The sequence below is a fragment of the Mixophyes fleayi genome, chromosome 5 (assembly GCF_038048845.1).
Source record: "Mixophyes fleayi isolate aMixFle1 chromosome 5, aMixFle1.hap1, whole genome shotgun sequence".
NCBI classification, from domain to species: domain Eukaryota; kingdom Metazoa; phylum Chordata; class Amphibia; order Anura; family Limnodynastidae; genus Mixophyes; species Mixophyes fleayi.
In genome coordinates this window covers 104,405,881-104,429,686 of record NC_134406.1, presented here as the reverse complement: position 1 = coordinate 104,429,686, position 23,806 = coordinate 104,405,881, and the positions used below count along the sequence as shown (strand labels likewise).

Sequence of the window (23,806 nt, the reverse complement as noted above, 5' to 3'; positions counted from 1 at the left end):
ACTTCATTAGATGTCATGTTGCTCAACTGTGTTTTTGGAGAAAGCGGCTTTTTCTAAATTCTGGGTCACTCTACTGAATCTATTATGCATTTAAACTTAGGAAATGGATCTTTCAGAATTTGTATTAAATCTTCTCCTTACTGGGAATGTCAATAACAAAAATCCACTCCGCAAACATTTTCACGCTGTGAAATAGGATTTAAGGATGTGGTAGCAGATTACTTTCATCAGTAGCACGGAACAGACCTGGAAGAGCAGAGGAGGGGGTGTTAGCACTTTGTGGCAGGAGATAGCTGTGGACTTTCAAAATCTGACCTTCATATGTTAATTACAAAATGTCTAAATAAAGGAAATACACATGATGCAGTTACAAATCTTGCCCAAACTCTTTTGAAAAAAACAACAACAACTTTATCTTTAACATCTATAGATATATTGTACATATCTGACGGCTATCTGCTCGCATAGGGGCTGATGTTGAGTTGAACGCAATTTGCGTTTGTGGCATATTATACGCATTTTTACATTTGAACTTGCGCACAAACTACTAGTTTTGGCACTAGTGCTTGTTCGCCTGCTCAGAAGTAAAAAAAGCTATTATATATATTATATACTCCAAAAACGCTAATTGTGTTCAACTCACCATGGGCCCCATACTGCTTAGGTAGGTAGCGAAGATACAATTACAAAAGTAATGCTGGGATATTTGGGTAAAGTATACAGTAACTACATAATGTATCAAATATTTTCCTTTCAGATAACTTTATCTTCTAATCATATAGCCCTGTCTCATACAAAAAAATTTAAGCGAATAAATTCAGTAATAAGAGGCAATGAACTGTCCTTTAGCAAAGTGCTGAAAAGGAAAGCTGATGGAGGCTATCTCGCATCAGTCTTTTTAATGTCCAGTTATACAAAGAATTCTCCACGGGGAGGGTGTGTTTTCATCTGACAAGCACATCATCAGTCACTACTCAACCTCTCCTGTCCTCATGGTACACGCAAGCAAGTCTCCTATTAAATGGAAGTGGCAGACATCGGCAGATCAGTGCAGGACATGCCAGGCTCTACACTAGGCTGCTGTAATGTTGCACTGGAATGAGGAAGTGGAGTGGAGAGGGGTGGGACTGAGACCTGAGCTTCATCCTGCGGCGCCTCTCAGAGCAGCACATGGAGCAGCTACAGGGGACTGGGAGAGCTGTCTTCAGCCAACCCACGGAAGAGCAGGTAATGCATGCGTACATTTGTTCTGTATACTATTATGTCTCCATTCTCAAGCATGCATAGCATTGCATTGAACAATGCTCTGCACTCTTCTTATGTACTCTGTCAGAATTTATCTGCACGTTGCGGCGTGTTTAATATAAAGTAGAAAAGGCAAGTGCTGCCAATATTAATATTTTGCATATACATTACACTAATTTAAAACTGTCAGGGGTTCAAGTGTGCAGTTCCCCAGCAAATAAACTATTTCACTGAAATATACCTTAAATACATTTACTGAATGATTCCAACTGTAATACATTTTTGTTTTATATATGTAATAGTACAAGTGCATCAATGTTCATGTCAATATTGACAGTGAAGACAAATGTCACTCACGTGTTACATGGCACAACTCAAGGCGTATACAAGTACTTTTAGCTTATGTTAAATATTTATATTTATAGTATAGCAAAAGTAGTTGTTTCATCCTTGTATATCTAAAATCATGATTTAGCAGCTACAGGTGCTCTTCCTTGCCTATAACATGCAAATAAGAATAACTGTATTATAATATAAGTAAATGCTAGTCCGTACACTTATATTACATATTGTATATATAAGACTGTAAATATATTATGCTGTACTTAGTGCATTCACTCCTGTCTAGTATTTTCTCCTGTGTTCTGTAGCAGTTTGATCACATATAATAACTATATATTATCTTGTTTATCTTGTTTACATACCCAATTTATTAATTAAGTAGTCATTCTATAGAATCTTGTTTTATCTCTAGTTATTTGCAGTAATTATTATAGACAACTATAAAGGTGTATTTGAATAGTCCATCAGGTTTAGACCTACAAGGATAAAAATTTATACAAGTGTGTGTTTACATTATAAATTGTACTGACAGATGGAAATCATTTTCACATGCAGTATTTTTATCACATGCGTAAAACAGTTATGCTACAATGGATTGTAACTTCAGCATAAAGTTGCTGCCATTCACAAAGTTTCATGAGAACAGTTACCACCTTCTTATCTGTGCTGAACTTTAGTGTTTGTTGCAGACAAGAGTCTTTTTCTGACTGCATGAAAGTTGCAACATATGTGAGGCCAATATATATATATATATATATATATATATATATATATATATTCTTTTTTTATCACCACTAAACAATAAGATAGATGGGCTAGTATATAATTTTCTTTTATCAAAAATTAGGTAAATTAATGTTAAACATATTTGAAACACTATTTATATGACACGTTAGTATAAGATACGCATCCTATGCCTGCTGCCAATTGTATATAGTATTGTATAATATATATTGCAGATTGAGGTGGTTGTATGTAACTTTTTTGGCCGGTTTTAGCTGAATTTGTGAAGTTGATATGCAAAGCGAATGGTAATGGAATTTTAGGACAAATACATTTTTTATTAAATATTGCTATATCTGCATGTACATATTTGAGTGTATGTGTAAAGCACGAATGATGCCCATGTTTTTTCGCCGTGAAAAGTTAATATTCATTGTGCAGTGTAGTTACTTATCTCGGTCTTTAGGTAGATTTATAACTGGAATATTAAACAGTTGTTACCTTTATTTGCAGTTGATCACTGATATGACAGTTTTGTACTGAAAATCAATATTAGCTAAAATGGCAATTGTTTATTATAAAGGAGATCATTGTCTTGCTAAATACGATTTCTTGCTACGGTCCATTATAAAATAGAAAGGGGTAAGAAAAAGTAATATTTAGTTTTGCACAAATATAATTTTTTTGTATATGTAAGTTTTCTTCTTCTTGTAGCAAATGGGACATGTAATAAGTACTATGCATTTAATGTCAATTACAATCATAATCTCCAAATAATATCATATAAAAAGTGTGCACACATATCTATCTATCTATCTATCTATCTATCTATCTATCTATCTATCTATCTATCTATCTATCTATCATTATTTAAAAAAAGTCATGCTACCAAAAAATGTAATTCAATTTAAAAAATGTAAAAATACTTGCAACACTAACAGTTAACAAGTAAACGCAGTGTTTTAATTGAACATTTTCAGTTTTATCCAGAAAACATGTTTGATTGTGCGAATATCACTTATAGAATTACAATTTGCATTGATGTTCTTAGACACAATGTACTAAATATCCATATTAATTATGTTTGTATACTCCATACACACTAAGGAAAAAATATGCAAAATATGTTATTACAAATGGAGAAATAGGGAACAAAATGAACTGGGTAGTTTACGGAAGTTGTGAAAGAACACCGTATAGATAAGAAAGTGGAATGAATTTCATTACAATAACAAAATACTCTGAGAATACACATTGATTGCAATATTTATTGCCAAAACACATTTACAAAAATTAAAAATGTAAGTTATGTGTTCATTTGTAATACAGACTGGAAATATAATGTAATATTTGTGGGAACTGCAGAGCCCCTTGTAAAAAGGCTATCAATCTAAGAAAAAATATCTACTGAAAGATGAGTTTTAAATCTTTGGCGTAGTGAAACTCAATAGAGTATACATTAAATGTGAATGTTAGCTACAGGTGTTTAAGATAATATGTATCTTCCATTTATTTTATTTTGTATTTTACTGTCGAACAGCAACAAACCAGCCAAAATATATCCTGCAGGGGCAGAACAATTGGGAAAGTTTGTTGCATAAGTAAAGTACATAATCATGAATACAAATTAGGCAACCACATACATGTATCAAGTTTAGTTAACAGGAACCTACTTATTAACATTAAAAATTGTCCATATAATACAAATATAAACACAAGTTTGCTTATGTATCAGCACTATAGCTATATAATATTTCCTAGCAATTTAAAATAATTTCCATAATTTAACTTAGCCATTGAGCCGATGAATTAAAGCATTTTTTTTTAGCAGGATATGATTTTGGAGGAATCACGATTACTGAATTTGATTATAACATACTTGTTGCGTTTTAAATACTACTACTAATTATTAACTTCTATAACCAGAAAAAATAAAGACATTCCCAGGGACAAATTGGTGCAACCTGGAAGTTAAGGACAGTTGACAACTATGATATATATGGGCACATGGGCATACTCCTAACCTTTCAGCCACAGTTAACATTAAAACAACTTTCCATACAAAGTGACAAACAAAAACAGCAAAACACTAAGGCTAACAAAGGTTCCCCAGGTTCTTTATGATTGTGCTGAGCTTATGACCCATGCAAATATTTTTAAAACTAGGATTTTATAACAGTCCTAAAAGTGTAACTGTCATGAAACATTCAGAAGAGTCAGCAGATATGCCAAAATATCTCAAAATGTATTACAAACTTTGGTGTAAGTTTTACTTTTTGATAGTGTTAAAATCATTTTCTTACGTAATTAATATATGTGTTGTTTGCCTGATTTATACAATCTATTCGTACAGCATGGTACTTAATATGTAGCAGATACATATATATATATATATATATATATATATATATATATATATTAAGGATATGTACATACGTGTTGAACAGTTAAGGCTCATTACCATCATACAATCAACCTGATCTATCTCCATAAGCCCCTGTTTTAGAGGGACTGACTTACTTAGGTTCTAAGTCACTTTTGCTTCTGTCTGTTTTCTACTGTAGCAACTTTTTATCTATTTGGCAAATGTGTGTCTATTTCGTGAATAATATATAACTTTATCTGTAATGTATGTTATTGCCAGTTTTCATTTGATGAGCTACAAAAATGTGTCCAGTTGTAAATATCCCACTTTGAGAGTTCAAGTTCACAGCCAGCTGGGGAGCTGCCGCTTATCTGGTGGTTCCCCCACTTGTGTGTCACCCTAACAGGCTGGATGTGTCACAACCATTCAGATATTAGCAAACGTCCAAAAGAAGTTGAAATCGTGAAATGGGGATGTTATGTAAACTATTTGTTCATTTAAATAAAAATTAACCCTCCAAAATGTGCCTTTAAAAAAAAGCCTGATGTTTCCTTGTGGTTAGGATATTATTTATTGCAGTATATCAACCTGTATGTGTCATGGAGAAAAAATATGTGGAATGGATGTCAGCAGGTGCTTTTACAACATCAATTGCCTTAATCTATCCAATAATGTAAAAGCTTAGCCTGATATTTTGTTCCAGTGAACACCAACATGAAACCTATAAATAAAGGATGTGTGTTTATATATTTCTATACTGCAATATAATTGATAATATGATAGGTATTAACAACTATATAATCAATATAAATATATAAGTAATGTAAACATGGAAATATGTACTATTGTATGGCTTTGGAACTCACGTGGTCTAGAGGGCCACGGTACATAAGGCTGTAAACTGGTAGCGCTGTAGTGTGCTAAAGGCCCCACGCCCACTTGCATCAAAATATATGCTTCTACTATCAATGAAAGCATGTAAATGGATGATTTGTGCTGGCATTCACATACACACTTCATTGGACCTCATGGACACAAGTAAGGTAACGCTATCCTGAGATAGCATAGTTTGCAGCGAAAAGCAATGCTTAGTAAATTACTAACATCTTAGTCTCCATAGTTTTCTATGAGGACTGTGGTAACCCACAAAAGTAGGTAAATGCAGGAGAAATCAAAGATTTCTCCTGCGCTAACCCCTATATAAATTGTTCAATGGCCATTCTCTGGAGAAAACACTTGTTTTCTCCAAATTTATGGCTGATCGTACTGTGATAAATAGACCCTATAGTCTAATATAGTCTAATGTTTTAAATACATTTGGTGTCTTCCCAGCATGGCATAAGTTTTTAAATTATTTTTTATAAACAAATAAAGTGTTAGGTTTGGGAGTGAAAGCAGACATAGTTTGATCAAATGGTGCCAATATTCGGGGCCAGGTGAAATTAAAACTAATCGGTCCAGGTTAACTGGTATTTTGGTAGGTGAAGAATTGGTTCGTTAAGGAGGATCGATGGGCTTTCTGGGAATCTGCACTCCAGTAGCCTGGTGGAAAATGTCTAGAGTTGGATCCCAGAAGTCTTGAATTATAGGGCAGTCCTAGCATATATGAAAAAAGGTTCCTTTACCCCCACACAGTCACTAACAGCGGTCAGACATTGTGGGGTAAATACTGTGGAGTCTTTCTAGAACCATATACCAGCGATTGTCAATTTTGTAACAGGTCTCTTGAATGCCAGCATTAATAGAAACTTTCGCTATTTGAGTACAGATTATTGACCATTCCTCGCTGTCCAGAGAGGTCCCGAAGTCCCGCTCCCAGGCTTCCTCGTGGGATGCGTGCATTAGGTCAGGAGAGGCCTATATAGAATGGTATTGAATAACAGGATATATATAATGGGTGCAATTGAGAGAGATCTTGGTGGGGGCATGACAGAAAGGGGAGTAATTGGATCAATAGAGCCCGGAGTAATGCTTAGTAATGGCCACTTCCAGGTATCTAATAGAATGAGGGAGTCATTGAAATTTAAAGAGAGCTGCAGACTTTCCCTGGTTGTATGGGGGATATAGAATGTCATAGCTTCATATTTAGTGTCATTGGTCTCGTATCCCGACAGTGCTCCGAAGTGTTACAAATCCGACAGGTGATTCGGAAGGGAAATCACAGGGTTAGTTAGTGACAGTAGTACATCATCAGCAAACAAGGATATCTTATATTGCTTAACCCCAAGGTGGATAAAATTTATGTCAGGCTTAAGGCAGATTTTGGCTGCCAGGGGCTTAATACAGAGGACATATATCCCTTTTTGGATCCTTTGTTCAAGTGAATATTTGCAGAGACCAGGCCATTAGTCATGACCCGCTAGGTGGGGTTCGCATATAGGGCGCTTATAGCTTGTAAAACCCATACATGGAAACCAGATGCTTCTAGTGTGGAGAACAGGAAGAACCATGAAACCCTGGCAAACGCTTTCTCCGCATCAAGGGCTAGTATGATGGAGGGGAGTTTTTTTATGTTTATATGGTGGATTAGTTCGATCACTCTGCGAGGGTTGTCAAATGCTTGTATATAGGGATAAAGCCCATCCGGTCAGGGTTAATCAACTCTGCCAAGACTCCGTTCATTCTATTTGCCAAAATTTTGGCAAACAGCTTAATGTCAGTACTGCGAAGTGAGATAGGTCTAAAGTTGGAACAAAGGGTATGGTCTTTGTCAGGCTTAGATATGACAATTATTGTGGAGGAAGTAGAATCTGGGTGGAAAGTGTCACAGCGCAGCACACATTTGAAGAGCTGGGTGAGTTTGGGGATAAGTTTGGGGGCAAAAGGGAAAGGCCATTAAGATATAACATAGTTTTGGCAGAATTGAAAACAGGCATCTCATCAAGGACATGTTCTCAATGGTTCTACAGCAATACTTCAGAGGAGAAGAGAAAAGCCACACAACTGGCAACCAAGTATCTTGTCTAGAGATAAAGGGTCTGATTCATGAAGGAAAGTAAGGCAAAACAAATGAGTAACTTTGCTCCTGGACAAACCATGTTACAATGCAAGGGGTGTACATTAGTTTATTATTTTGCACATAAGTTGGCTATTTTTTCATGTAGCACACAAATACTTGACAGCTTTTTTTTTACACTAAATTTAAAGTTGATCTAGGACATGCCCTACCCCAACTATAAATCTGTCCTCACATTTTAAATTTACATCCCCTCCAATGCAACATGGTTTTGTCAAGGTGCAAAGTTACGCCTTTATTTTACTTTGTTTTCCTTAATAAATCAGGCCCAAAATGTCTCAACCCAGTACATCGAATCATTATAAAAATTTGACAGACTTTCTTGAATTTTTATTGGATTAAAATACTTGAGCTCAACTTGAGAGTAAAACAGATTTGACCATGGTCCAGTTGATTTGACCTTGTTGGAGCCAGTTTGCACATGATTAAGCCAGTTGAGCAGTAGTGTTTGCAGTGCGAACCAATGCTACTGTTACTAATGGTTACTAATGTTTAATGTTAAAACACCTTTACTATTTAAAAATATAATGTAAATAGTTGTTACACATATTCAAAAACACTCAAGCGAATGGCATATCCTTGAACGTGACTGGCAAACACAATCTGCAAGCGCCAGTTGTGAACCGTATGTGAGCTGCAAATTTTAAACCACAAATTCGAAAAAGGGTCAGTTGGTGATTGTACCGTAAACATGTTTGTGGCCATGGAACTGGTGAAAATGAATAAAATTCCAAACCAGTTACATTTTTTTGAACATTTCTAGTCCTGTCATTAATGCCACTAACATTTACTTTATCTCATCCAAACATAAATAGGCATTGAGAAATTTGAAAAGAAGCCATTTCTCTCAGTACTCCTTCATCCCTCTTAAAGCCCCAGACAAAAAACAGAGGGAAAGGGTTGCGGGAGAACAAATCACAAGCCACAATCAATAGACAGATTGTATTACAGGACTGGCTGACTTGCAGTCAGGATCCAGCTAGGGAGAGGGGTATATTAGTAAAATCATTTATGAAATATTTTATGTATGTGGTAGTACAGCTTGAAATTAATGTTTGTTTTCTATGCATATGATAGTGTCCATTTACTAAATACTTGTATTATTGAACCATATCATTTAAGGTGTTTAGCTAGATTTAGAATAAAACTAGGAATAAAATAATATTAAAAAAAAACATGTACATCACTAAAGTAAAACAAATAGTTATAAATAAAAGGACAGCATAACATTGCCTGGCTCATTGATTAAGCCTCATTGTTTTATGTGCTTGTGGTTTCATCACAGGGTATCCTGGATGAAGTGGATCAGATTAACCAATCAGCAACCCAGGGGGTTGGTCAGATGACATACTATAACTCCAATCACATGAATACTCACTTTCACAAGCGCTTTTCATGACAGGGCGGTCACAGCCAAATATAATTTCATTGCTTCCCATGAACAAATGAAAATAGCTCTTTTACAAAACACATTCATTTATATATTATTATTATTATATTCACAGAAGGAATGGTAGCAGAAGAAACTTATTTATGCCTCATTATCTTAATATGTCGTCTTTAGTATAAAGCTGCGGAATATTGTGACATCCTATAAATAAATAATAATAATAATTCTCAGCTATCTAGTAGAGTTGGAGCTTGATTGATTTTAGACTCAAATAATTTCAGTGTTGTGCAACCCTATTTTTAAGACTTTTAATTAGATTTTATATTAAATTGACATACACATGTTTAAATTGACTGGTAACATTGTAATGTATAAATGAATGTATTTACGACTAACTGTATGTATGTATTTATGATGTATGTAATTATGACTATACCTTATGATATGTCTGGGATGTCACAGGATGTGGAGTCAGTCAGGACTGCCGACTGTCAGTAAATGAAGTGACATTGAGGGTTTTCTGTTGAGGCTGTAAGAGAATGGGGGCTACAGCTAGGGGAAGGGAATGTTTCCTAGGTCGTTCTGCAGATTTAAATTGTTATGGTTTAATTTTTGCAATTTTCATCTTTTTACCCCTCAGCTTCAATAACCTGTCACCTTTCAGTATAATGTAACCAATATGTGGTGGCATTTATACTGGGGTCTATAACGTAGATAACTGAACCAAGCTAATTAATCAAACAGACCAATAGAGACCTGCCTGCAGTACAAGGTTCTTGCAGAGACAATGTGGATTTGCACAAACAAAAATTCCAAAGGGATGTGTAAAAAGGAAAATTGTGTCTTTCAATGTATTTCTGGTTTTCTATTTCTATCTGTACTTTATATACAATTTTCAGGGACTTTGTACAAACGAATGGTTAGTTATTGCTTCGCTGAATATATATACACATATTTGAGAGTTCCTTGTTCTTCTGGGCTTTCTGTTTTTATTTATTGTAACATGCTTTAAATGGGATCTAGAGCAGTTTATCCAGAGCAGACAATTTTATGTCTGGTAAACACCTACTCATCTCCTGTGACACACACACAGACACATGTGAACACATGCCCATGCGAACACATGCAGGCGAATATGCATATACACATGCACTGGCAAAAACACATGCATGACCTATGTACTCTCGTGTTTACATATTCCCCTCTGCACATCTGCTTCCTTTTTCCACAGCTCTCTCCCCCCTCCAGTACTCAAAGCAGGAACCAGACCATTTAAGCCTCACCCTAATGGGTGCCACACCAAGACTTGTTACTTGCAAGTGCTGCTCTAAATGTAAGGCACACACTTCAACACAGAAACCTCATCTATTTGTTACTGGAGCTTCCATAGAATGCATAAGTATTCCTCTGGCGACTATAATAACAGCACAATATTATAGCATGCTATGCATGGGAGTTACTAGTACCAAGAACCAGAGAAGTCCCTTCAAATTTGAACTATGCTGCCTAAATTGGTACAGTTATGTACGTGTAATACGTGAGTGTACTATCTAAAGGTTGATGGATTCCTACTAGTAATGAATTATTTATTTAAGGATTTGGAGCCTCCATGACATGATTCTCAGGGAATCGCATCATTTTGCCCCCCCCCCCCCTCCTGCGGTCAAATGATTCATTTGCATCATTGTGTTGCAGGGGCGGAATGCGACGAGGCCCGCCAATCACGTGTCCACCTCTCCTTCTGATCTCCCAGATGTCAATATTTAAAAGTTGTGAACTATGAGTAAATCATTGCCCATAAGGTTTAACTTGATTGCTTATTTTGACATTTTGCATAGATTAAAATGCATGCAGTTGTGAATTGGGTGTTTGCATTTGGTAAAACTAATGCAAAGTATACAATACTTTTTTAAATATAGTGCATTACATGGATTATAGCTATAAAACTGCCTTTTCTGAAATAGTGTAAGCACATAAGATAATTAGCACAGGAAGTAGTGTTTTCTTGTTTATTTTAAATACAACTAGGTATGAAGTGTATTGATGGTTACACAAATTTTAAAACATAATAATCATCACTGCACTTAATGTCTCCTCTGAGGGACCTGGAAATTAAAGAGTTAAAATTTAGTGTAATGAAAACTCCGCCACAGATGGCTACATTGCTAATCTGCTGTTCAGTGCCTCCTTACTCAATAACCTTTTCCTGGCAAGTTCAGTTTTTAACACTATAATTCCTATAGTGCTGTTTAGAGGGAACAATTGAAATAAGAGCTGATATTCTTCGTTCAGGAACATACAAAGAGAAAGCAGACCCTATGTAAAGTAGTGTTTATTTTTTCTGTATTCATCAATAAAAGTTTTGTACATAAGCTCATGTGTTTATCATGCAGCAAACCTGGAGTGGAAGTTGCCATCTTGCTTTCTCGTGCTAGCTTAAAACTAAATACCCATAAACTGCATCAGAGCACAGTTCAGTGTGTACAGAAATGATCAAACAAAAAATATAATATACAATTGACATCAACAAACAGTGATATTCTAAAGGAGCTTTATTCTTGATATCCCTTTCTCTGTCTAACCTCTAACCTCTCCCTTGTCCTCCTCTTCCCCTCTTGATGACCCTTTTTCACTATAGTAGTATACATGCCCACTTTTAAGATTTCTCCCCCAGAAGGGAAGTCATGTGATATGGGGCAGGAGGAGGGCGTGGTGACATTTCACGCCACCATAGCCCCGCCCCCACTCTAAAAATCAGAAATTCACGGCATTGAATGGAGGGGCGGAGCTTAATGGAGCGATTAAGCCCCGCTCCCTCCATTCGCTGCCTTTAATTTTGTCAAATTTCGAGAGTTCTGCTTACTCTTCCGGGAGTCCAAGAGGACTCCCCGAAATTCGGGAGCCTCCCGGGAGTTCCGGGAGAGTAGGCAGATATGAGTATACCTCTACCCTCATTCTCCCTCTGCTCCTCTTACAATCCCGCTCTTGTTCATCTCTCCCTTCAGACTTCAAGTCCCCTCGCCCTGACTCCCCACTTTGTGTTTCCCGTCAGTCTGCAACTTCCCTTTAGATTACAAGGTCACGCAAGCAGGACCCTCTAATCCTCCTGTCCACCTCCCCCTGTTACCTGTGCCTCCGGCTCCCATGTCTCACTTTTCCACCTCTACACTTGGTCCCTGCACTTGGTTTTCTTCTTCTCCCTTCCTTTTGTATCTTCATCACTGATCTGGTCCTGTTTGTCTGTCCACAGTGCTGGGCACAAATTCAGATTGCTTTAGTTCACGCCCTCTTCTCTTCCCTTCCCTTTCATAGCTTCTAAGTGTTCTAGAATTCACTTATACCTCTTTGTCCTATGCACCTGTTCTCAGCTGAGTTTGTTTTAATTGCACTTTGTTTTTGTCTTTGTGCTGCCCTGTATGCTGTGTTCTGTTTTGTCCCATGGTCTATGTACAATGTTGCGAACATTTTGTGGCGCCATAAAAATAAAAGTTAATAAAAATAATTATAATAAGATATGAGAGTACCATCAGCATGAAGAACCATACTGAAGTACTGGGTAATAAACTTGGTAGATAATGATTATTGGAGATATGAATGTATTTCATAAATAGATGTAGCAAACATGAGAATAACATATATGTAAGAGTGCACTTGGAAGTGATCAATGACCTTTCTTTGTGAATCAGAAATTGCAGTGGGGATTTAACATACCTCCCAACTGTCACTATTCTAGTGGACTGTCCTGTTGTGTTCACAGTCAGGACCCAAAAAGTACATTTTCAGTCAATAGTCCTCTTCTCCCTAACTAGTCTAATTGTGACCAGGGACCCTCACAGTTTGGGAGTTCTGCTCCAGATCCAATCCCTGAGTCGACAAAATGGGAAAGAGGAAGTGCAAACATCGCTCTGTTCATTTCTAACACAACAATATTTACTATTTGAATGTCCTGCATTGGCGACAAAGAGAGAGTGTCTGATGATGCCCCCAGCAAGGGAGAGACCTGGAATGGGACCACCCACAGTTATGCTAGTTTGGTCTTTTAAATTTTCCTCTACAAATTTCTGGCCGTCTATTCGTACTAGAAATATCGTAAAATTATTTGACTCATTATTCATCGTCACAATATGCATTTTTTTTAAATAACATGTAATTTACACACATGTCCAAAAAAAGATGAAAATTCCAAAAATTAAACCATAAAAATGTAAATTTGCAGGACGACCTTCCCTTCCCTTAGCTGTAGCCTCCATTCTCTTACAGCCTCAGCCAAAAACCCTCAATGTCACTTCATTTACTGACAGTCGGCAGTCCTGACTGACTCCACATCCTGTGACATCCCGGACATATCACAAGGTATAGTCATAAATACATACATCATATATATAGATACATACAATTAGTCATAAATACATTCATTTATATACTACAGTGTTATCAGTCCACCCATATACAAGTATAAGCAGATCTCAAGAAACGTTTCTATTTGAATATAGGTATAACTGCACTCTGGCTATACGGTACTTGCCGTATGCAGACAGAGCACACTGCAGGATACGCACAATGCATATGTGCAATATAAAGTTTCATCAGAACGCATGCAAAGAAATTAACTACATTAACACTTACTATAATCATGAATAAAAATACCTTTAAAAATAGATAGCTTTTAGCATTTTTTTACATGAAATTCATATAGTGCGATGTTATTCATGCCTACTGTACATAAAATGTACATAAACTGTATTTTTACAATTGAAAACACGTGTCCTAGCATGCATACACCTCCATCATCAAAAGCACTTGGCCTTTACACCTGCCCTGTAGCTGGTGCAAGTAGTATGAGTAAAAAAACTGGAACCTCAGAGATGCCAGAGCTTTAATTGGACAAATCTGGAGGTGCTCGACCTCGGCACGCCCTTACGCCCATTGACTACTTGCATAGGCCCCATAGCTCCCCTTGAAGTCTGTTTCTGCTCATGCGCAGAGCAGTTTCAGGCCAAATACGGCAATGGGATTTACCTACCTAGATGAATCAGGCCTACAGCTAGCAGTTACATTGTAAATATAACATGCAAATAATTAGTTATTAATATAATATGAGAAGATAAAAAAAAACAGGTTTGTATCTTGGCCCAGTTTGGCCATTAAATTTATTAGTGGGACCACTCTTGCACGTTAAGTTTAAATGTACCCCTCAGCATCCCTAATGCATAACCAAACACCTAGTGCTCTAGAGTCCTTTAAACATTCCAAAAACACACATTTCCAGTATTTTGTTATGCATTTAGACTTCAATTTTCTGAGTTAGTTAAACTGTAGTAATTTACTTTTGACTTAGCTGTTGACTTCTATGGCTAAATTTTCAGCTAGGTCCTTCATACCACAAGCTAATGCATTGAATATTAAATGACCTAACATAAGCAGAAAGTATAATGGGTAGTTAATGTTAAGTCAGGTAAGTCCAAACAGCTGTCAAGCCTGAATTTTAATTTTCTAGATGAACCAACCTGCCTCCATCTAAGAGAACCATGGTGATCCAATGTATGGGATCCAACAGTTCATGAGAAACTTTCGAGGCCTGGCAACAGTTATTTTTCCATTACTGATATGCTGTAGAGTGTGTAAATCAATAATCATCATTGCGTCAATACAGCAGCTAGAATGGCTCATCCAATCAGCCTAATTGACACATTACATTGTGGAGGGCATTCAAACTTCTCTATGTGTTAGAACCATTACCCATGTTGGTAGCTGTAAAATAAATAATTTGTATGGACAGCTTTGTTTTCTTACTTTTATATTTTATTGCACTTTCTAAATTCAACACACTTTTATCTCACATTTTATTCCTCCAAAATACTGTTTCACTTTTGTCTATTTATAATTTTCTCTTAGATGTTTGTCTCTGCATTGTTGTTGGTAGCTATTTTTATCTCTTTGTGTACTAAAAATATTTGTTGAGCAGTGTTTCCTCCAGTATATTCAGCTGCTTATATATAGGGCATATACTTTAACTTTTTAACTACATTATTCTTACATTTACATTGTATAATAATATATCTGCTCTGTCAATCATGTGTAGGTGTGTTCCTATGCACTAGATTTTTTAGTACTATAGTGATATAATCAGGGGAGGGCTGGCAAATTTTAGCCTGGGTGGCAAGATTCGACTCCGCAGCCTATTAGGAACATTTTAAAGGAAATAAAATGCAGTTTGCCCAGAGACCCAGCCCACGGTAACCCACTATGGGACCGGCCCGGGGGGCAGATGCTCCCATGACCCCCAGTCCAGCCTGCTCGTGGATATAATGTGCTTTTGTAGTGCTGCAATTCATTCAGAAATTGATGTATGCGTTCCTAACCATTATTATCAAATCTTATTATGGGATGGTTGGTTCTTTTGTGATGTTTTTTTGTGTGGAATTGTGGAATGTCTGTTTTAAATAGTTTACAATCAAAAGTCCTTAGTATATTAGTTTCTTCTTATTGTGTTTCAACTGTTTAGTACTACTGTAACATCCATGCAAAATTTACTTTAAAAAATGTGTCAAGAGTAATGAATTAATTAAAGCAGTGAAATGTGTAAGTATATAGGATAAGTTTCCCCCTACTAGAAATGATAAGGATATAATATACCTCGTAACATCAAGACATGCAAAATCTGGACAAAATAACCCTTGTCCTGAACTACCTTAACCCTGTCCAGATCCTCCATAAAAGCCCACTTTTGGGTGGAACTCCACCCATTTTCATGTACGCTGCAACCCTTTGAGACCTGAGAAAGTTGAGAGATTTGACATTAGAAGATAACAAATAGTTATCTATAATAATTTACAGTAGGGTTTATGGGTGCAAGTATCTGGGCAACAGGGTTAGTGGTTGCTATGGGACCAGCAGCTAAAGGTGTACTACTTTGCCCTGTGTAGCTGCCACCCATGCTGCTCTGGTCCCTGTGCCCTCCACCATCTCAGAGGAGAATAGTGTTCTGTCCAGTGTTAGCTGGGAGCTTAATGAGCTTCCTGCTGTGTGTCAGCCAATCCAACAATTGATTGAAGCCCCAGAATTGAATGTAAATTAAATTAAATTCTGCTCAGAGGGTCCCTCTGCACTTCCTCTCACAGCAGGAAGTGCAGAATTGCACGAAGCACAGTGGTAGTAGGTGACTGAGCTGGTAAGTGAGTGGAGTGCGTCTCTCCCTAGAAACTATGTGGGCCCCTTCAAAATTTTGCAACAAAGCACACAAATTTGGCACATTATTTTGTATAATGCCATTTCCTATTTTTAACTACAGAGCTTGTATCCTTGAACTGTAGAGCCCCTGTGGTCATTAACGGTGCGTAGGATAAGGCCTTCAACTGATCCTTTATGTCAGAAATATGTGAGAAGGGTCTCTAGTGTATAATTGGCATGTTGTGATGTCAGGACTAGTGGATTATATAAATATCATTTTAAGAAATGTATGTGTCATGAAAATATTACAAGTCACCAAAGAATTCCATGACCTTATAAAAGTGTAAGGTGACATACACACACTGGCACATTAGAGTATATGCACACAATGGAATACCAGTGGAGTAACGTGTTTTAATACAGTGCATACAGTTCCTAGATGCCAGCTAATATCTTTATAATGTACAGCAAGGAGTGTGTTATGTTTTACAATACATATGTTCCTATTGAATAATGAAGAGCTGACCTAATTTCCAGGTAAATTTTGCATTATTATTGTTTATTTATTAGCATTTATTTGTATAAAAGTTTATAAAGAGATTGTAGACTATACCTATTTCTCTGTCTGTTAATTTCCAGTCTTGTTTTATTACTGTGTTTGTTCCCAGTTTTAAAATGCTGCAGAAAATGCTCATGCTTTATAAATAAATGTTAATAAATAAATAACAGCACCAGCATACACAACATTGCTCTTCATTTGGAAACAAACACAGTAAGAAACAACACTTCATAATAACTGACAAAGAGGTATGAGGCTTGATGGAAAGTAAATAGTTAAATAATTAATTTAATAACTTCATTAAGAAGAGCTGTACTGAGAGTCTGCTGTTTAGTGCAACACCATCCCACAATCAGATTATGATCGCATCCCTACCCCACTCATAATGGTTATAATTTTAATATGTAATATTAAATATTGCACAATAAACTGGTACATGAACACAGGTCAACAGACCCCCCCCCCAAATAGCTCCTATGAAGGCTTGGAACAGGCAGCATTGTGCTGTGTCTGTGCAGTACATGTTTGGTGGTGGCAGAATCATCAATTTGATGTATTTTTACTTGGATGTAAACATATACAGTGGTCGGAGTGTGACGACACATATATTTTGATTGTAAAACTATCAATCTGCTATAGATAGATAGATAGATAGATAGATAGATAGATAGATAGATAGAAATATATGTTCATATATGTGATATGGGATTGAGGGGGTAGTCATTTTTTGGAAGTTGAATTGGGGGGTGGAACCTATTTATTCAGGAGAAAGAAAGAAAGAAAGAAAGAAAGAAAGAATGCAGTATAAATTATGTAGTCATGTTATTGTTATATATGTACCATTTGTGGTATATTTATGTCTATGATCGGTTTTGAATATATGCTCAAGTAAAATAAAAGCAATGTCTTGAATTGTAGTTTATTAACAGATTTTCATCAAATAGACTTTACTATGTATATCCTAATTGTTTTTATTAAATATTGTTTTTATTAAATATTGTTTTTACTAAATATTGTTTTTAATATTAAATAGTTTTTTAAGAACTAAAAACTTTATTTAAGCATTTTCTTAGGCAATGAGTTGTTTGGGGAGTGACGCAAGATCCTCTTAGGAAAGTAGCCACCAGATGTACACTTAAGACACCTGAGAGTAACACCACTCAGGTCTCTAGCACAAGCCAAAGTTTTACTTTGTTTCTACCCAGCTACCCTTAAGATATATCCCTTGTGTTTCCCATTGCTTGCAACTCAGTCTTTAGAACATTACGTGTTGCAACAGAGGGGCAAGTGTTTCCTACTATTTGTTCCATAGCTATGGAGCCATCTGTTAAGTTAAAGAGGAAGGTCTGGTTTGACTCTCTCTCCCGGGTTTGTTTTGCTATTTTGGGAGATTCACTTCTCCCTAAGTAGAAGAGGGCCAGTATGGTCTGACTATGGGACGCTGCATACGTTCAAGACCAGAGCTTCTGTTTTACCCATCTGCCACTGTTTGAGGTGTATTCATTATTAATGGAGCTAGCGACGGCTCCTGCTCAGATATGCAGCCTTGCTTGGGCAAATGAGACATTCTTCAGCAAATTGCTTTCGTTTTTGATTGCTGATTGTACGCGTGTCACCAAACTGACTCAAGGTTCATCGATGCATGCTCAGTAAATTAAAAGGAACATAAGTATGGATCAGCCGAGAGAATGAATTCTGTGCCTACAATGACCCAAGGCCATTTAATTTTCTGCTTAATTTTGTTGCAGTCAGTTTGCATTTTGGGTTATTATGCAGTAGGAAATTAACAATAAATAACAAATTTGGTCCTCCTGTGCTACTAATGATATTTCTTTATACATCTTTGTAATTCTGTTTTTCTTTATGAAAGGCTCAAGGTCTGTTCCTGTCTGATACCCAGGCAGGTACAGAATGAAACAAAGTAAGGAGAGAATATTTTAATAATTGTAGATATTAGTTTATAGCCCTTTTAAATAAGTCTTAACAGTCTTTAAAATTTAATTTACAGATAATCAGAGAAACATGGAAACAGATGAGGCGCAGGATATGACCCAAATGTCAGGTGAGGCCATGAAAACGTATTCTAAAAGGCTATATAAAATTAGAAGATATATTTAAATGGAGCAAACATGAATATTATAAGATGTTTTGGTGTGTGCTTCCATGAAAGGGAAAATATATTGAACAAAACAATCCAACAGTGTGTCATCTTGCTGCTGTAAGATAGCAGACTTCAAATGTGGCCAGCTGCTCTTTTTGCTTCTTTAAAGTGCCACAGAGCTTAAGAAATAAAATGTTAAGGGGTCTATGCATCAATAACATGCGGTACAGCTAAATATGCATCGCTGCACATCGCAGTGATGCATATTTAGGTATCGCTTAGATGCACCATGCCGGGGCTACTCTGGGTTACCACTCTGCTGCAGTCTTTTTTTCGTGCTTACCGGCAGCTTAGCGCTACCGGTGACAGGAGAAGGTCTCATCTATTGTACCGGATTCTGCAAAGCCAGAGAGGATTCAGCAGAATCCCATAGGAAATGACAGATAACGCCATTCTGAGATGTGCAATGTGAAGCTTAACACAGCTTCATGCATTGCAGAACATTGAAGTCCCCATAGTAATCTATGGGGACTGTGATGCTGCAGGGTGTTAGCCTAAATTTAGTAGAAATCTCCTCTGTTAGGCAGTTAATACATAGCAAATTTACTTAAAAGATGCGGGAACAGTCGTTTCCGCATGTTTTAAGTAAGTATTTGCTTGATGCATAGACCCCTAAGAGTGTAGCCTGAGATTTCACTGCAGCTCTATTATGAAGGAAAGTATAGCCTCTCCACTTCATTACATTCAGCTGAAACTCCTCCCACATCTTTAAGGCAGTGCCCTGATGGGATCTCATAAAGGCCAAAAAGCTTAATTCTGCACACATTTTTCAGTAACAGTGACATTACTGGTCCTGTTCCTATTCATGAATCAGCCACTCGACATAGCGCAGCATTTCTCCATGGCAGTATCCTAAGCTCTGTGGCTGCCTTATTTCTAGAGCACCAACATATTCTGCAGTACTGTACAAAAGGGGATAGAGACACATAAACATAAAGAGGACATAAAGTGGTGAGGAATGTGCCCACAAGGGCTTACAATCTTAGAAGCATAGGTACAAGAGGCAAGAGTCAAGCAGCAGCAACAATGTTGAGGTTAAGAAATTGTTAATTGTGAACAAGATTAAATAGTGGTTTGCAAAATTGGTATAATGATATTCTTGTTGAAGAGGTAAGTTGTTAGTGAGTGTTAACAGATTTGGAAGGTGTGAGTTATTTATTTAAATAGGCTTTGTGCTGCTCGGGAAAAACTGTCCTGTAGGTGTGAATGTCAGAATATCAGAGTGGAGGACATTCTAACGTTAGTGGAAGCCAGTGCCGTAACTAGACAATTTAGTGCTCTGGGCGAGACAGGGCACCAGCGCCCCCCATCTAAGTGGGAGTGGCATTTGACAAGTGGGTGTGCCAACCTAATGTGTGGGTGTGGCTAACACTTTACTGAAAGATCGCCTTAATAAGTAATAAAATGACAGCCACAGAATATCCACCAGTGTTTTGTTCCTCCACATTTTTATGCGCTGCTGTGACGTAAACGCCGGTGCTGACATCTGCAATGCGCTTTATGTTCATTAAATCCATTTCTAGCTAGAGAGTCCGTGACAGATGTTCCAAATCTTCTCCGGCTTTTTAATTCCATTCAGTAACATTAAAATATATAGATTGGCCCCATCCATCTTATTCTGCCCTTGCAGCTCTCCCAGGGCCACTGCGATGTTATGGTAAATGCTTTGTAATAATCATTCATTGAAGCAGCATTATTATCCATCCTCACGTGGCTCTTACTATGGTAATAAGACTATACCGGTATTCCCTGCAATCTAGGAGCTTGGTGCTGGAGCTTGGTGCTGCTGTCCCTAAGTTCCGCAGTGGAACGCATTATCACACTACGTCCTCATCCCTCACATTATCACACTACATCCCCGCCCACATCACCCTCGTTACAGCTCTAGTGGAAGCACACGTTTTGGACAATATTCACATATAAGAGAGTAGATATATGGTGATGCTGTGGTGTAAAGCACTTTGTAGGTTAGTATTAAAATGTTGTTCTAGATGGTATGGGGAGCCACCACAGGGAATTACAAAGAGGTGAAGTAGAAGAAGATTGACAAAAGAGGTGATAGGCGATTAAGTAGAAGGCTAATAGGAGTTTCATAGTTCATGGAGAAAATTATAGGTGAGAGAATTAAAGTTTTTGTGGTCTCTTGGGTGGGAAAGGGTAATATTCTAGCAATGTGTTTAAGACATATTTACAAGTTTGTATATGTGTGGTGTGAAAGGTGTGATTAGTTGCAAAGAATCTTCTACATTGATCCTACAATTATATTAATTGGGTGGCAAATAAGAAGCAAAACTGTAAGGCACACATAGACCATTTTTATTTATTTATTTTGTTAAACAGCAAGTTTTGCACCAATTACAAGGTATACAAAGGTACATCTCAGTACATGTAAGGTATATTTCAGTCTCTTCACTTTGCAAAACCGCTCTGTGGTGAAGTTGATATGACTGCCACAACAAGAAACAGTAAATCATTAAATCATTAATAACAGTTTGAAGAAAAAAACAAGGAAAGAAGAGCAACATAATATATGTTCTTACAGATAACCAGAGTGATTCATATTAAGGAAAAAAAACACAAAAAAAACACACATTTCTTTAAAATGGGATTGCAGCTTTAATTAAGGAGGATGGTAGAAAAACAGGAAACCATGCTTAGACATGGGTTTGAACCTTGAGCATTTGAAGTATACAAAAGGTTACCCAATGCATTATTAGGTACATTTATGCATGTTGCAGTTGTGCACAAAATGTGCACTAAGTTGGTGCATTTGGACCAAATAAATATAAGTATGTTTGATTTCTAGAGGTTAGCCTATACTAATTTTAGCTATGTATATGGCAGCACGCAAAGGCGATGTCCACTTAAATGTTCACTCCACCCAGCACCTACATTTCATGTCCCCCCCCCCCCACTCACACACACAGAAAAGCCTTTTTTTATATTGAGTCTGCAGGAAGTTATTTAAAGTTAATTGGATGGCTGCTAATGCTTATCCAATGCTTATCCACCTTGACTGTTATATCTACAGTTTACAAGACGAAGGTGTTGGTATATTCATCATCTCCCGCCTCGATTATTGTAACCTCCTCCTCACTGGCCTCCCCCATTCCTGTCTCTCCCTCCTCCGCTCTATACTCAATGCGGGCGCAAGACTCATCTTCCTCTCACGCCGCTCCTCCTCTGCCTCCCCTCTCTGCCTTTCCTTACACTGGCTCCCCTTCCCCTACAGAATCCTTTTCAAACTCCTCACCACCACTTACAAGGCTTTCTCCAACTCTACTGCCCCTTATATCTCTAACCTCCTCTCCATTCACACTCCTGCCCGCTCCCTGCGCTCGGCAAACGATCGCCGCCTCTCCTGCACTCTTATCACCTCTTCCCACTCCAGAATCCAAGACTTTTCCCGTGCAGGCCCCCATCTCTGGAACGACCTCCCTCGTTCCATCCGTCTCTCTCCTACTCTGTGCTCCTTCAAACGTGCACTCAAAACTCACCTCTTCCTCAAAGCCTACCAACCATCTACTTAACCCCCATCTCCTCCCTTTAGCTTGTCCTCCCTTCTTTCCTCTTGCCTCAACTGGCTCCTCTTGTGCCTGGTCTGTTTACCCTCCCTTAGGATGTAAGCTTGTATGAGTAGGTACCCCCCCCCCCTCCTGTCTCCATACCTGTTCTTCCACTCCGTCTTTACTGCATATGACTAGCCGGAGTTTCTGAAGTATTGGTACTTTTTGTTCATTGTTCTGTATGGTTTCACCCTGTATAGTCTACTGTTAGTACTGTGTGCGGCGCTGCGGTTACCTTGTGGCGCCTAACAAATAAATGATAATAATAATAATAATATTCCCAAATACATCAGTTCTCTGCATAAGATCCCAGCAGTTCTAGTAGTTTGAAAGAGAGGGATTTCAGTTGGCTTATAAAAAATCGTAGGTTATGTGCAAGGAGTTGGTATAGGAACATCTTCTATTCTGTCCTTGTGTTTGTGAGCCTTATATTATTTATATTGGCATATTCCTATTATTTTCACTTTGACTATTGCAAAAATATCTTTATGTGTTTTATTATGATGTTTTTATTGTATATTTCAATAACGTATGATACTTATATTTAATGCTGGGACAGTAATTATTTAGCATACATTGTAGCCTCTCCTGCAATCTACAATGTATTTGTTTTCTGTCTTTTGATAATTCTCTCTGTATGGGCATTTTTCATTCTATTCTAAGGTTTATAAAAGGATTTTGACATATACAAATACACTCCTCTTCCGCGTTTTTTCTTGTGTGCTTAACACACCATAGTGGCTAGTTTTCCCATCGAATGCAGAGTCACAAGGGGAAGCAGGAATGCATTCTTTGGCGATGTTGAAAACACATAAGCAAAACAAGCAGTTATTTCCCCATGTGAAAAGAGCACAATACAAAGCAAAAGGAGAAATGAAAGTAGATTGTCTGGATAAAGGCAGGTTGTGCTGGAAATTTGATGGGGGTCACCAATATCACTCCTAGATAGACAATTCTGCTTAAAACTCAGGTTTTTGTGTGACAAGGTAAGTACACCCTTCAGGCTTCCATAATATTAAACAAGAGAAGGATGTACTGCTGCTTCTCAGAAGTGTGCATAGCTAGAACATTTTTCTAAAGATGTAATATATGATGCATTGAGTAATCACAAAGGGGTCTATGCATTAAGCTAATTTTCCACTCACCAGTCTTTAGGACAGTATCCATAAACATTGACTCCCTCCCCCGCTCATGCTTAGAAGAGCAGAGCAGGGGCCCTCAAAATTATACTCTGGGGTCCAGCTATTGAGTGTTAAATCCCTGGTTAAG

The 23,806-nt window shown here is 37.4% G+C and overlaps 1 protein-coding gene across 6 annotated transcripts in view; it reads left to right on the top strand.

Annotated features, from left to right (window-relative positions):
* Positions 1-946: 946 nt before the first annotated feature.
* The window catches only part of IKZF1 (IKAROS family zinc finger 1), an 83,344-nt gene continuing 60,484 nt past the window's right edge, over positions 947-23,806 (top strand). For 2 of the 6 annotated variants that reach the window (XM_075212646.1, XM_075212645.1), the window contains exons 1-2: positions 951-1,227; positions 18,819-18,872. In XM_075212646.1, coding sequence (XP_075068747.1) covers positions 1,086-1,227; positions 18,819-18,872 — 196 coding nt within the window. In that variant the 5' untranslated portion in view covers positions 951-1,085. Of the gene's footprint in view, positions 1,228-2,823; positions 2,953-18,818; positions 18,873-23,806 lie in introns of all 6 variants that reach the window. The other 4 variants (XM_075212649.1, XM_075212650.1, XM_075212648.1 and 1 more) reach the window with 4 other exon arrangements.